This window comes from Kogia breviceps, chromosome 19 (genome assembly GCF_026419965.1).
Source record: "Kogia breviceps isolate mKogBre1 chromosome 19, mKogBre1 haplotype 1, whole genome shotgun sequence".
Classification (NCBI taxonomy): domain Eukaryota; kingdom Metazoa; phylum Chordata; class Mammalia; order Artiodactyla; family Physeteridae; genus Kogia; species Kogia breviceps.
Genome location: NC_081328.1, coordinates 9537079 through 9553142, shown reverse-complemented (window position 1 = coordinate 9553142; position 16064 = coordinate 9537079). Strand labels below are relative to the sequence as shown.

The window sequence follows — 16064 nt, the reverse complement described above, 5'->3', positions numbered from 1 at the left end:
ATGTGTGAAAAAAAGATTTTTGTGCTCAGTGAGTTTCAGAAACCTTGGGTTAAAAACTTTTTTTTTTTTAAGATTTCTTTACTGCAGGACTTTGAACTCAGGGTCTTAAGTATGTCTATATTCTCTTGTAAGGTGATACGATACCTCCCAAATTTATTTGACCAAAAACTCCTTTCCACAGTGCCACTCACGTAACAAATGTTCTAGGGAATACAATTTGGGAAACATTGCTCTAAAGGGAAAACACATAGTAACCACTCCTAATTGTCTTTAATACCTTCTGAATAAATCTTGTTATCCAGCAATCCTTCTTGAGTCCATTTAGTTTTGACTTCTCAGGATAAGTCAAAGAATCTTTGTAAATGCCTGTGTTATTGATATTCATCAGCTCAGCCATCTTCTTTGGCAAAAAAAGAATAGATGGTATGATCGCCCATCTACCCAGTTACCCAAGCCAGAAACCCTAGAGACAACTCATACTTCTGACTTTTCCTCACCCAACACATTCAACTGTGACAGAGGCCTACTAATGCTACTTCCTGTGTGATATGACACTCCATCTTCTGCCTTAGATTTAGGAATTAGAAAACTACAACAGGAGTCTCTTCATAACCCTTCCTGTCATTCGTCTGGCCCTCTCTGTATTCTATCCTCCACACTGCTGTAAAGCTGAACTCTCTAGAAGGTAAAACATTACCACTCTCAAGCTTAAAACCCTCCACAGAAGCCAGACACAAAAGGCCACATATGGTATAATCCCATTTATACAGAAGTCCAGAATAGGCAAATCTATAGAGACAGAAAGTAGATCAGTGGTAGCCAGGGGCTGGGGGGAAGAAGAGAATAGAGAATGACTGGTAATGGGTACAAAATTTCTTTTTGGAGTAATGAAAATGTTCTGGAGGTAGATAGCGGTGATGGTGTACAACTTTGTGAATATACTAAACATCATTGAACAGGTACCTTATCTCGGTAAAGCTGTTATTTAGGAAAAAGAAAATTTCTAAATCCTTCAGAGGCTCCTTATTACCAATACGACAAAATCCAAAATCCTTAGCATAAGGTCTCCAGGATCTGGCCCATGTCTACCTCTCCAGTCTCACATTTTGCCCCACTGCCTCTTGCATTTTAATTTTGCTGAACTATATTTCTTACAGTTTTGTTACCTTGCTGCACCACATGCAAATGGCCTTGAATGCCATGCTCCTCTCTGACAAACACCTACCTATCTTTCAAAACTCAACAACCATTTTTAAGAAGCCTATTCATGGCACCGTTGCCTCCTAGCACATATGATATGCAACTGCACTGCACCTGCTTGCATATCTAATTTCCCCAATTTAGGCTCTAATTTACACTGCTGCTCAATTTTTAACTATCTTCTTTCCACGTAAATACTACTTTTTTGGTGTGTGTGTTTCAGTAGAAATTACTCGACCCCCTTACTCATTTTAATGAAACTTCTCAGATACTTCTCACCTGGAGAAGTATTATTAGGAAGTATATTACGAAGGTCTGGTAGTCTTGCACTATTTCTGGGAGGGTTGGGACACATAGGTTAAACAGAAAGTCCTATTTCTTCTGGACACCCTTTCAGAGTTTGAGTGTCTTTTTGACTGCAACAGCACTTTTGAAAAGCATTTCCTGAGAGCCAAAGACTCAAACACTGGATTACTTTAATAACATTTTATAAAATAATTCTGTAGGCTTATATAATTTCAACTTCCCACTATTTGGGATAAAAGCCTAACTCCTATGCAAACCTGAATTATTTATGGAAGAGCTATATTTTCCATGACCACAGTCCTAAATTTTCATATTAAAACATGTTACTAGTATAACCTGCAACGAATATAAGATTTCAAGAGGTCCATGCATTTAGATGAGGTAAAAATTTAGATCTTTATTTTCACTAACCTCTAATTGAAATTTATCATTTCTTTCAATTATAAAATATAGACAACAAACCACAGTAAGTATAACAATACCCATGACTTGGTCACTAACAGGAGTCATTGATACTTTTGTATCTCAGTACAGTTATTGCAGATATCTTAATATATTATTTATGCTCATCATACTTCAAAATTACAGTAGTTATTAGACCTGGTACTAGACCTTGTTATTTAATGCATTGATAAAATAGCACATTTATTACTGTAAGTTTGCAGTTATTTATATTTTGATAACTTCTATAATATAATTGATTTCTTTTATAATTCTATGTATTTTATGTATTAAAAACATTATTCTGAGAGGGCTTCACAAGACTGCCAAAGGAGTCTGTGACACAAAAAGGTTACGAATCTCAGGTATACAAGATTCACTAAAAGAATTAAAGACAAACATATATTTTAATGGGAAAGGATGAGCCTATTTCTCCTATCCTGAGAAAACAGAGTCAATTTCTTCATCACTCTGCTACCAGACTAGCAAAATCAAAATTACCTCTTATAAACAGGGGTGCTACTTAAGAACACTAGAATATACCATCTGCCCTCTGTCCCATTTTCACTTTTGCTAATTCACCTCCAACAAAATAGGTCTGGAGCAAAAGCAGTTTAAGCAGCAACTTCCTATTATCTTTCTGCCCAGAGTTTGTGCCCTATGAATTCTTACTGGGGTCCTGGAGGAAACAGAAACCATTAACAATCCAAATATCTTTTCAAACCAACTGCAAAGCTTAAACTGAATCACTAACATGGTGGACTGGCATTTTTGAATTTGTTACTGTTATTAATCAATATCACTTTAACTTAATAGTTCTCTTACAGACTGAGATTAAAAATATAAGGAATATATATTTACCTTCATGCAATTCTTTCCGAAGTTTCTCAGCATCTTCCTGTAAAACAGATTTCTGAGTATTCAAAACAGCTACGTACATCTCCAGATCAGTCCTACAAGATTTCTCAGCTTCCAGATAATGATTCAGTTCTTTAACCTGAAAACGATGCAATTCCATTAAACTAAAATTTCCAACAGTGTCTACCTTAGGTATAATGTTACGTTCTGGAGGTGCCTTGAAAAAAGTTTACATTTATATTTATGTAAATTTAAATTTATCCCCAAATTAACATTTATAATCTTTAACTACAAAACAAACATATACTTACTAAAGAAAACTGGGAAAATAACATAATTGACAATAATTAATAGTAAGCATTATCCATAATCATCACCAGAGTAAATATACAATTGAGATTACACATAACAGTTTTGTACCTTGCTTTTAAAAAGGTGGTTCCAATTTGTATTCCTAGAGCAACATACACATGTGCTCATTTTATCACATACTCAGTGAACCCAGGTTGCTGTTGTTTTTTAAACAGTATTTTCTAAAGATAAAAATGGTATCATACTCTTTTAAGTTTGCTTTTCTTTGACTTCTGGTGAGGTAATTCCAAATGCCTTAAATTTACAAAAAGGAGACATTTTCATAGACATAAATTCATAGAAGGAAAAAAGAGGAAGCCATGATGGAAAAAACAACCTGTCTCATACTGTAATGAACATAAACTTGAAGCCAAGTGCAGAATACTTTTTGAAATCACATCTTTTTTTTAATGTCTTATTTCTGTTGAACAATTAACTATAATTTTCAAATATTAACAATATAGTCTAATATCTGAAATAGTTCTAACCAAAATAAAACGCAATCTTGCCCCAGAAAGTGATTAAAGAATCACTTGCTCTACCCTTCCTTACAAATTGCCCATCCTACATCGTGGCCATTCAAACTCACTTTCAACTTTTTCAAATGGTTATGTCTAATTTCACTTTCAAGGTTATATTTATGCCTTTTATCTTCCCATTTCTTCAACCTGAAATAGCTGGCTGATCTGTTTTTCAGTTATCTTTACTCCTAGACCATTAATACAATATATTAGCACTGGTCATGGACTAAAATGATTATTTAAGCTGCCATTTGATGCTTCACTGGAGGCTGTCAGCCAACCAGAAACGTACTGTACACTAACCAAGCATGACGAAGTGCTGACTGTTGTCAGGCACTTTCCCTATCACCTGGAGAGGTGGTAATTCAGTTAATGATAAAGGAAAGTCAGTATGTCAGATATAAAATGGTGGTACATAACCACTAACTCTATCAGCTATTACTTCTTAGAATAAATATCTGACTCTATAAATAATGAATTAATTTCTAACATTTGAAAGCTACCGAGCAGAACTCTGGGAAGACGGTGACAATGAATGTGTGGTACACGGATTTTCTTGAATTCCACACACTCTAACAACAGAACTAATAAGATAACAGAACTCAGAATACATGAACATCTACCAAAAAAGAAAAAAAGCGATAATTAGAGGGTGGGGACAAACCACTGAAAGCTACCTATATGGAATTACATGGTATCAGCGTCTGTGCAGGAGAAAGTAAAGGGAAGCAACAAGGGCGAGAGAACTCCCAAAATATTCAACAGGGATTCCAACTTCACAACAGCAGCTGAAAAGTGGGAGGAGTTTCACACACTCCAATAGTGGACAAACACAACAAATTTATGTTGTTAAGACTTACAATCTCGTTAGAATAAAACGGCATTTGATTTTCACTTATACTTCCTTGATTTCTAGTGAGAATGAATATCTTTTCACATTCCTTAACTTCCTCTTTTGTGAACTGCTTGTTCATATTCTTTGCTTGTTTCTCTATTGGGCCATTTGTCACTTATGGACATGGCAATTTTTATTAGTTTTGGACACTAATTTTTTGTCAGGTATAGGTAACAGTCTATAACTCTCTTTTCAACTTTTTGTGGTAACTTTTAATAAGGAAGTTTTACATTCTAATATAGGCAAATTTGTCAATCTCTTCTTTCATAGTATTTTTACCTTATTTAAGAAATGTTTTTGTATCTCACATAACATATTCTCCTTTTTAAACATCTAAAAGTTTTAAAGATTTACGTTTACTCTTAAGATTTTAATTCATTGAAATTAATTTTTGAAAAGTGTGAGGTAGAAAGCTAACCTAACTTTAATCCATATTTATAACTATTTGAAAAGCCTATTTTTAAATAATCCATACTTTTCCCACTGACTTGTAATGCCACCTGTCAAATATCAAATTTCCATATATATATGGATATATTTCTGGGCTCTCTATTCAGTTCCACTGGTCCATTTGTTTATCTTTAAACCAGCAAACACACTATCTTAATTACAGTAGCTACAGTAATAGTAAAGCTACTGTAAGTCTTAATACTGGTAGGTAGGACAAGTCTCCATACCTTGCCTTCTTCAAAATTTTGCTGGGTGTCGGGGCTTCCCTGGGGGCGCAATGGTTAAGAATCTGCCTGCCAATGCAAGGGGACATGGGTTTGAGCCCTGGTCCGGGAAAATCCCACATGCTACGGAGCAACTAAGCCCGTGCGACACAACTACTGAGCCTGCACTCTAGAGCCCACAAGCCACAACTACTAAGCCCGCACACCACAACTACTGAAGCCCACGCTCCTAGAGCCCGTGCTCCACAACAAGAGAAGCCACCGCAACGAGAAGCCCGTGCACCACAACAAAGAGTAGCCCTCAGTCACTGCAACTAGAGAAAGCCCATGCACGGCAATGAAGACCCAACACAGCCCAAAATAAATAAATTTAATTAATTAATTTTTTAAAAATGTTTTTTCTTTTTTTTTTGGCAGTACACGGGCCCCTCACTGTTGTGGCCTCTCCCGTTGCGGAGCACAGGCTCTGGACGTGCAGGCCCAGCAGCCATGGCTCATGGGCCCAGCCGCTCGGCAGCATGTGAGATCTTCCCGGACCAGGGCACGAACCCGTGTCCCCTGCATCGGCAGGTGGACTCTCAACCACTGCACCACCAGGGAAGCCCACTGGGTGTTATTTCTGATCCTTTGCTTGTCCATATGAACTCTAGGATCTACTTATCGAGTTCCTTATTAAACCCTGCTGGATTTTGAGGGGAATTCTGAATTTACAGATTAATTTGGGGATATACTGCCAGCTTTACAATACAGTATTTTCTCACTCAGGAGCACACATGTATTCAAATTTTCATTTATAATGTGTTCCATAAAGATCTTACTCATTTTTATTTAGATATATTCTCAGGTAACTAATATAGGTTTTCTTTGTTTGCTATTGTGAACAGGAATTTTTCCCCATTGCATTTGTAAGTTGGATATTACTGGGGTATACAAACACTACTATTTTTGCATGCTGATCTTGCTGGAAACAACTTTCCTGAACTCTTATTAGGTCTAATTGTATGTCTGAATATTCTCTTGCTTTCCTATACAGAAAATCAGTTTTACTGCTTTCTTTCCAGTTATTATGCCTCATTTCTTTATCTTGGCTTATCTTATCACCTAGGACCATATAAACAATCTGAACAAAATCACTGAGCACGGGTCTCCTCATATGTTTCCATCATTAATGGTAAGGTTGCTAAACATTCATCATTAAGTATGATGTTTGCTGAAGGTTTGATAAATAGCCCTTTAATAAATTATTGGGTGTTTAAATTTATCAAATGCCTTTCTGAATCTAAGATGAATTTATTACTCTTCTCCTATAATCTTTTTATGTGGTACATAAAAATAATAGGTTTTCTGGTGATATACCATCCTAAATTCCTGGAAATATCCCTTTTTGATCATGATGTCTTTTTTGCTTTTTTTTTTCCTTTTTTTTAACTACACAGCTGAAAATTTTTGTTTCTGTATTCCTAAATGAGATAGATCTACAATTTTCTTTTAATACCTTCTTCTTTTTTTTTTTTTTTTTGCGGTACGTGGGCCTCTCACTGTTGTGGCCTCTCCCGTTGTGGAGCACAGGCTCCGGACACGCAGGCTCCGGACACGCAGGCTCAGCGGCCATGGCTCACGGGCCCAGCCGCTCCACGGCATGTGGGATCCTCCCAGACCAGGGCACGAATCCGTGTCCCCTGCATCGCAGGCAGACTCTCAACCACTGCACCACCAGGGAAGCCCCTTAATACCTTTTTGTGAGTTTGTTTGTAATGAAGTTATGTCTCATAAAATGAGTTGGAGAGCTTTCCCTCTTTTTCTGTTCTCTAACACAGTTTGTAAAATATAAGGATTACCTCTTTCCAAGAGGTTTGGAAAAACTTGTCTGCAAAACTGAGTCTAAGGTCATTTAGAGGATATAAGACAGGAGAAAAGGAGATACTGACTATAAATTCACTTTCTTTAATAGTTACTAACTACATCGGCTCTCCTATTTTATCTTGAGACAATATTGGCTAATTATTTCCTATAAGAAATTTTTTCATTTCATCAAACTTACTTCATTTCAAACTTATTGCTGTGACACTGTCCATAGTATTTATTATTTTTAAGTCTCTACTGATTTGTAGTTATTTCCGTCTTTCACTTCTAATGGTTTAGGTCTCTTTTCTTTTTACCTAATTAGTTTTATCAGGTTTCTCTATCTTACTACTTTTTCCATTTTTTTCATTATATTCACAATTTTCCTTTTGCTTTTCTATTTCACTAATTTCTGCTCTTACCTGCATTATTTCCTTCCATTCATACTGTTTGTACTATTGTTTTTTTTTTAAATTCTTGAGTAAAAAATTCAAATCACTCTAAATATTTTACAATTCTTTTTTCCATGAGTTAAATTTTTTTCATTTTCCAGACATTTCATCTTAGCTATATTTTACTATAAATAATTTAATAACCTGTGGTCAGAGATTTGGATGTGTATAACATCAAATCTTCAAAATCTGATGACATTTCCTTTGTGACATTATGAAAAGTATAATGTACCTAAAAATAGCAATATTTATTCCATGCACTATCCTAAGTGCCTTATGTGTTAACTTATATAATCCTCATAACAGCCTTATGAAGGAGGCAGTATTATCCCCATTTTACAGTTTAGCAAACCAAAGCACAGTAAGATTAATTAATTTGCCCAAGGTCATCCACCTAATAAATGTTGAGCTCTTAACTACTATGCTCTACTACTGTATAAAATATAGTCTCTCTCACTCTCTTAGTGACAAGATTCTATGTCTATTACATCTAAATTATTAATCAAGTTGCTCAATACCCCTATGTCCCTACTATGTTTTTTCTGCTTGCACTATCATTTGCTAAAGGACAGTTTAAATGTCCTACTATAATTATGAATGTCAATTTCCCCTCGTAATTGTCACTTTTTAGTTCACATATTTCAAGGCTATGTAAGATGCATTCAAGTGCAGGACTGTCATATCTTATTGATGAATTATAAATTAGAAGGGGTCCCTATCTCTATTAATTCTTTTTTTCCTTTCATTCTGTTTCATATTACAATTGCTAAACCAAGTTTCTTTTGATTAGAATTTACAAGGCATTGCTTTAAGTCTCTTTGTTTTTTCCAATGTTACTTTGTAGTTTTATTTTAGGTATATGTCTTATAAGCAATATAAATTTAGATTTTTAAAATCTAGTCTCTTTTAGTAGGTAATTATCAGCTTACTAGGATTACTGATACGTGCCCATTTCTACACTCCTATATGTATTTCGACATTCCTATGTTCTGCTTCTGTTTACTACCTCTAAAATTTTTTTCTTTCTTTCCTACTTTAATTATTAAAATGTTTGACATCCCCTTGTATTTTTTCTGTTGTGTCTTTATAGCCAAAAAATCCAGCCACACTATAGCTATGTCATTTGTAAAAGATCAATTCTGGGGCTGATGTCAGAAAACAAAGTCACCTTCGAAAACTTTATTTTCCTTCATAATGGAACAAGAGAGATCAGGTCTCATCTTGATAAGAAAATAAATACTGACTTTGTAACAAAGCAGCACAAGCATCACTACTGTCATTATTTTAAATATCCATAAGGGCAAAAGCATCTCCAAACATTTTCTTTCATTTTCAAGAAAGCAAGAGTCTTAAGATGCATAGTTTAAAGTAGTTTACCCCCTTAGTATTCTAATTTTGCTCATAGCATTAGGGCAAAACCTTGGTTTCAAGCAAATGGATTACAATGTTTCACAACCTTTGAGGCCTCCAGCTCTTTAATCTTGTCTTCAGCCTCTGTCAGTTTATCTTTCAAAGCTGCAATTTCCTTCTCCATAGGCATCACAACAGAACGAAGTTTTTCAGCATCCTCTTGGGCCTATGGTTAAAAAGAATTAAATGCTACAACTTACTGATTTATTGCTTTTCTAAAAAACTCTGACCTCTCCACTTATTAAAATTAGTATAATAAATAAGTCTAGCAGGTTCTGTATTAGCACTCACAAAATTGAACCACGTCTAACTTAAATGCTGCATTACTTTGAATGTCAAGTCATAAACACAGCTTTCCCAAATATTCCATTTAGAACTTGGGAATAAGTAGGAAAATGGATCCACTAAGACAAATTTGACTTTTTTTTTTTTAAGTGAAAGCAGGTTTATTTAGAGAGATACACATTCCACAGACAGAACGCGGTCTGTCCCAGAAAGTGAAAGCAGCCACAAATTTGACTTTTTAATTAGTTGAGTAACTGAGTTGGAAAATATCTATATATAAAAGGAAATGCATATAATAAATAATTTTTATAATTCTGGTTACTAAATTAATGAAACCATAATCTCTTACAAATACTGAAAGGACTAATTAATTTTTAACATAAAAAATAGAACATTTATTTCCTAAAATATTAGAAAATTATGTTTCTATAAAAGAGCTTCCATCTAATTATTTAAACAGGGTATTTATCATTTTACTTTTGATATCTACATGAAACAAACCCCAAAAATAACCCTTAAAACCATGCTGCTTTCCATCCTTCATTCTCAAAAAGATAGATTAAAAGGAAACATCCATAAACTAGTAAGTTGGTAAGAAGCTTAATTTTATTTTATATACACACACGTATATTCACACAGAAACAAAGGCAGACTCAATAAGTTAGCTTTTTTCCTTCTAGTGAAAATGAAAATTAATCTTATTCACTGAATTTAAAACAGTCCAAGCTTAGCCCAAAGTGTTCATGATAGGGAAAATATTTCCTATGCCAAAATGTGAGTGGAGATTAAAAAAAAAATGATATCTCTCAGAAAAGAGGGACGCACTTTGTTTTCCAGTGCTTGCAAAGTCATTTCATCATTTATTTTATTTTGAACTAAGTCCTGTTTGGAAAAGACATGTGAGCTTAAAATATCTTCAGCCAAGGCTAATTTGGGACGCTTATAGAGGTCTGCTGATTAAAATCATCAGGGAAAAAAAAGGAGAGAAGATGCAAAGAATTAAATCAGATTGAGTTATTTATTAATGCAACGACGACCTCACAATTCCAAGTGATGCATGTCATAATAACAAAACTTTTAAAGATAACTTTTTTAAATAACAGAAAGGTCATTAAAAACAAGGAAAAGCTGAGACACTATCACAGCCAAGAGAAGCCTAAGAGACATGACTAAATGTAATGTGGTATCCTGGATGGGATTTTGGAACAGAAAAAAGGACTTGGGTAAAAACTAATGAAATCTGAATACAAAGAAAGGACTTTAGTTAACAATAATCCATATTGACTTATTAATTGTGACAAATGCACCATACTAACATTAAGACGTTAAGAGGGGAAACTGGGAGTGGAGTATATGGGAACTCTGTAGTATCTTCACAATTTTTCTGTAAATCAAAAACTGTTCTAAAAAATAAAGTTAACTTTAAAAAATAAATGTTAAAAAGGATAAAAAGTGGCAGACTGCAGAAATTATGACTATGAATATATAAGAAAAATGAAAAAAAAAAACCTATCCTCAAGTGAATGGTACTGTGGCTCTGAATAAAATGTCTAATGATAGCATCCACTATGAATTACTCTGAAACGACCTGACAGAATTGAAGGCTACCTACTTTGGCTAACTATGGTAGATGACTAAATGACTAGTGATCATGAAGACACTGTCAGATCCTCATGAAGACATTGTCAAATCCTCATGAAGAAGCTGAATTACAATCTTTTCCTGAAATAAGACAATGTAAGTAACTATTCCTCAAGGTTCAAGCTTTTGTTTTGGGTGTTGAGTTCTCATATGATTTTTACACTATAAAAAAAAAAATTAAATAAACTTCTAAATATATAAAAGTAGTCCTTGTATGAACCAAGATTATGACTAATTCAACTGAAAAGAAAAATCAAATTATAATTATTATTTTATATGTGATTTCAAATATATGTATGTATATAAATTAATAAATTGAAAGTTTCTGTAATTAAATGTTTCTGTAAATTAAAAGTTTCTGTAAGTTTTTTTTTAATTAATAAATTAAAAGTTTCTACATGGGGAAAGAATCTTAAAAAAGAAAAAAAAAAAAGAGTAGATATATGTATATGTATAACTGATTCACTTTGCTGTACACCTAAAATTAAAACAACACTGTAAATCAACTATACTCCAATAAAATTTTTAAAATTAAAATAAAAAAATAAAGTAAAAGCTTACATAATCAAATTGGCCAAAAAGCTTTTAAAATTTTCTCAATGATAAAATATTTCACCTTATATTTAGTTGTTCTATGTTCAGGCATCTTATGGTAAAATGTTCACGCATAATATGCAGTACATTGGTCACACAGGAACCAAGGTATACTGAGAAAGAAGGAAAACTAAAATCTGTTCTCAGGCTTCAGTTTAGACACAAACACCAAGCAAGCAACAATACTCATTCAACAAATATTTACTAAGCACCTATGCGCGAGACAGTACTCTAAGCATTTAGGATACACAACAAACAAGACTTCTGCCCTTGTGAAGCTTGCATTCTAGTGAGGAGGGAAAGGCAGCAAACAGTACTAAACATAATAAATAGGTGAACTCTATGTACATTATAAAGAAATAAATGTTATGGAAAAAGAAAAATTAGAACAGGATAAGAGCAAGTTGTGGTAGGTGGGGGAGGTGGGCAGGTTGCAATGTTAAATGGGGTGGTCAGGATAGGCCTCATGAGGTGGAGGCAATTGGTCAAAGATTTGAAGATGAGGGACTTAGCCAAACACATATCTGGGGGAAGGTCATCAAATTATTTAGTACTATATTTAAGTCTGTGTCCAAATAATTTCTCTAACAGAAAACAAAAAAGTACGACTTCTATTACCATAATAATATTAGTTAAAGCATTACAACAAAAATAGTTGGATTCAAATATTTCTACAGATGAATACATTCCTTCATACCTTTTTCATTTCATTTTCTAAATTTTCCTCCTCTTGGCCTTCAGACAGCCTTCTCCTTAAATCAGCTACCTCCCTCTCCGCGGATTCTCGATACTGGGCCCACTGTGTTCGCTCCTGCTCCAGCCTAAGGTGGAACTGATGCTCATAGTCACGAACTGTTTCTACAAAACGACACCAAATATGTCTAAGCATTCTGGAAAAAATGTCCTGTCACACTAAAATTTTAAAAGTAGTTATATAAAGAATTTAAGCCTAGTTTCTGGAAATCTTTTAATTCACTAAAAACAAAAACAAAAGCACTGAACTAACATTTCTAGTCCTTACTACATGTAGAAATTTTACTAAGGACCTTAAATCATCTCTAATCTTCACAATAAACCTGTGCCATATATTATTTTACAGATGAGGAAAGCTTAGGAGAGGTTAAATACTCTGGCCAATATTTCATAACCAGAAAGAAACAGAGCTAGAATTCAAACCTAAGGCCAACTCTAAATCCTATGTTCTTAGATACAACACTATGACTCCTAAGACAAATATAACATGTCACCCCAATACAACTATATATCTGAAAGGGTGAGAAAAGGAATATATTTTCAGAATGTTTTTACTATAACCCAGGATTCTAACTTGAGACAAATTCTATAAAGTCTTTATAAAATGACTTTATCTTTAATACAATCTTAAAACGTGATAAACACTGCTGGTTGTCCATTAATTTCCACTCTTTCTTCTTTCTTACTAACAAAACCCCAATTTTGTTTAGGAAGTCAACGGCCCAATTTTAAAACTAGAGTTTCTAGATGCCTTGGTAGTTACGTGTAATCAGAAACCTCTATAAAGCGTGTGGGGCGGGGGGGCCGGGGGGAAATATGCTGGAGATTTCTAGAAAATGTTTGCTTTACTGAGGCAGACTGGAGGAGGAGCAGTCATTTTCTTCAGCCACAAGGCAAAATGAAGTTGAAAACCACACACTAAGGGTGAAGGAAAAGAAGAGCTGAAGGAGCCTAGGACAGTGATGACATCAGGAACCACTGTACCCAGCCCTAGGTTACCTACCTCTGGATTTCTCATGTGAAAAAAACGAACTCTTATTTGGGTAAGCTGTTATGGTCAGGAATGTAACATGAGGCTTAGAGTAATCCCTACGTGATATCCACAAACTCAGAAAACAGTGCTCGTCTTGCCTGCCTTCTCACAGAGCACTAAGGCAAAAGTGATACATAACTGCGAAGACGGGAAAAAAAGTCATCACTATTTCACATTTATATTATTAACAAAACTAATTCTGGGAACCCAAAGATTCAGGGGGCAGCTTATTTCATTATCATTTTCTCAGAAATGCAGGAATTAATAAGCACTAGTGCTAAAAGTTGATAGAGACTAAACTACTACTCTTCCTTTGGACCAAGGGTCACCAGCTGGTAGCTCATAAAGCCTGTTCTAACCCACAGGCCACTCTACCTCATAGACCGAGTGAAGATTTCACATAAAAATCCAAATTTTTCTTTAAAATGTAAAATTATGGCAACACTGGCCTGGATGGGCAATAATTAGCTGGAACTAATAAGTGTAAATAGTAACTTTACTCTTTAAATGAGAGGTCTCTCCAGTTCAGCACACTTCCTGTGTCCACACACAGCTTCATTCATTGACATTACTGGCCTGCCTCTCCTATAAGAAAATCCATTTTGAAGCCCTGCTTTAAACCTTATAATGAACTATAGTTTTCATTTACTGCAGTATCTCTGTAATACTCTCATCATAATTCTCCATTATTAAATCTGTTAAAGATACAGATGATATACCCATTGGCTTCCCTTTTATTTTGAATATGACAGTACATCTTGAAGATGGTAATACATAAAGCCACAAATGAAACATAAATGAAACTCAGGATATATTTTAAGATCTTCTGAAAATGTTCTCAATCATCAGAATCAGTTATCTTAGAAAATCATAAAATAGATCTGTCTTTATCTTTACCTTTCATAACAGCCTGAAGTGAAGCAACTTCTTCTCTCCACTGTCTTTTCACTTCATCTATAGCTTCTTGCTTGGTATTCTCAGACACCGTGGCAATGGCCTTGATATTTTCCATCTCTGCTTGGGCTTCCCACAGCTGTGTCCGAAGATGTCCCAAATCATCTTGTGCAGCTTGTAAAACTGCATTTTGCCTCTTCAGATCCTCTAGGAAAAAAAGTAAAAGACTTTCCATTAATGAAAAGTTCACCTTTATCAGGCTAACGTTCTAATGAAGAAATTAAGCATTACATTTTTAAATGTTAACTTAGAAAATGAAATCATTTTAATAAAGGCAAGATTTAAGGTATGCTGGGTATCACGAATCAATTATTAACTATCTAACCAAAGAGTGATTAAGGCCATATAGTTTTAGAACTAAATTTAGGCTCTTTCACCCACTGGCTAACTTATTTAAGCTCTCTGGCCTCAGTTTCCATATCTACAAAATTAGAATAAAAATATCCACCTCAGAAAGTTGTTTTAACGATAAAACAAGTTACTGAAACACAATTCAAGAAATGGTTAAAAAAAAAAAAAAAGAAATGGTTAATAAAAGAGGAAAGAAAGCCAGAGTACATGGCAGATAACTAGGTCTAGGCTTTTTAAAAGTTGGGATTAATTTCTCAGTACGCCTTTACCATCTCTTAAATATTAAATTGATCTGATGTGCCTACTACATGATTTAAGCCTAAGTAGGATATCTGTGGCCAAATTGACTTCCAAAAAAGATGAACCTACCAACAGCATATAGGGGTGTGTCTGTTTTCTCACACCCTTACCAACAGTCACTATTTTCCATTGTTTTAAGTCCTTGCCAACATCATGGGTAGAAAATGGTGAGTTTTAAAATCTGTATTTCCCTATTGATAGAGAGGTTGAGTATCTTTTCATACATTTATTAGCAACCAGTATTTCTTCTTTGGTGATATCTTTTACCTGTGATTTCCGATGAATTGTTTTTCTTCTAATTTGGGAGAATATTTTATACATACTGGATATTAATACTATTTTATCTTACAAAACTGTTCCTAGTCTGCTGCTGTTTGTCTCAACTCCCTTTTTAAAAAACATTTATGCAGAAGAACTGTGCATCTTTGCAAAGTCATCAATTTCCTTTACAGAGCACAATAACTACCTTGACCAGCCATGAAAACAATTTAAGTTCTAACGCTACTACTAACAGCTGTGTAACTTTAACGGAATCACAAGGCCATCAAGCCAGAATAATGGCAACACTTTTCTGTATAAACTTCTAAGTACTTGAAAAAAATCAAATAGATAGTATCAATCAAAGCACTTTTAAAAGTTGTAAAGATATTCATCATTATCAAACAATCACAGGAATTAACAATTTGGTAGTTCAAATAACAGGAAAAAACCTAGTCATACTAATTTTAAGTGAAGTCATTTAAGAAATCTTTACTCTCTCAACGTCAGTTTCACATCATTTTGTCACCACTATTAAAATATTTTGAAACACTAGCCAGACAGTTATAAGCATTAGTTGCAGAAAGTAACTATCTAAAGTATCCTGAAGGCAAGATGGCTCTCTAATAAATCGTGGTAGGTGTGTGACTGGGAATGACCCAGAAACTGAGTAAAGACATAAACACGTGAAACCACAAAAGAAGTGTGTGTGTGTATCAACTCTATATTCTAAGTGCTATTTCATAAAATGTGAAATAAAAGAAAAAGCATTATTTCTGGAATACCTTATTAATTTCTGAGAAATTAATACAATTCTGTCAAGGCTCAAGTTTATATACTTAACACTTCTTCATGCTAATTATCTCTGCTACTTTTGACTTCTTGGAAATCGCCCAGAGCTATTCACTACCACATGGTCACTATGAAAAGAAAAACTGCAAATAA

At 34.3% G+C, this 16064-nt stretch overlaps 1 protein-coding gene across 2 annotated transcripts in view; it reads right to left on the bottom strand.

The window, feature by feature from the left end:
- The window catches only part of RABEP1 (rabaptin, RAB GTPase binding effector protein 1), a 105271-nt gene that overhangs the window by 34078 nt on the left and 55129 nt on the right, over positions 1–16064 (bottom strand). For both annotated transcript variants that reach the window (XM_059046695.2, XM_067021215.1), the window contains 4 exons: positions 14154–14357; positions 12168–12328; positions 8997–9116; positions 2809–2944 (listed from right to left, as the gene is read on the bottom strand). In XM_059046695.2, the coding sequence (XP_058902678.1) occupies positions 2809–2944; positions 8997–9116; positions 12168–12328; positions 14154–14357 (621 nt within the window). The remainder of the gene's footprint in view (positions 1–2808; positions 2945–8996; positions 9117–12167; positions 12329–14153; positions 14358–16064) is intronic.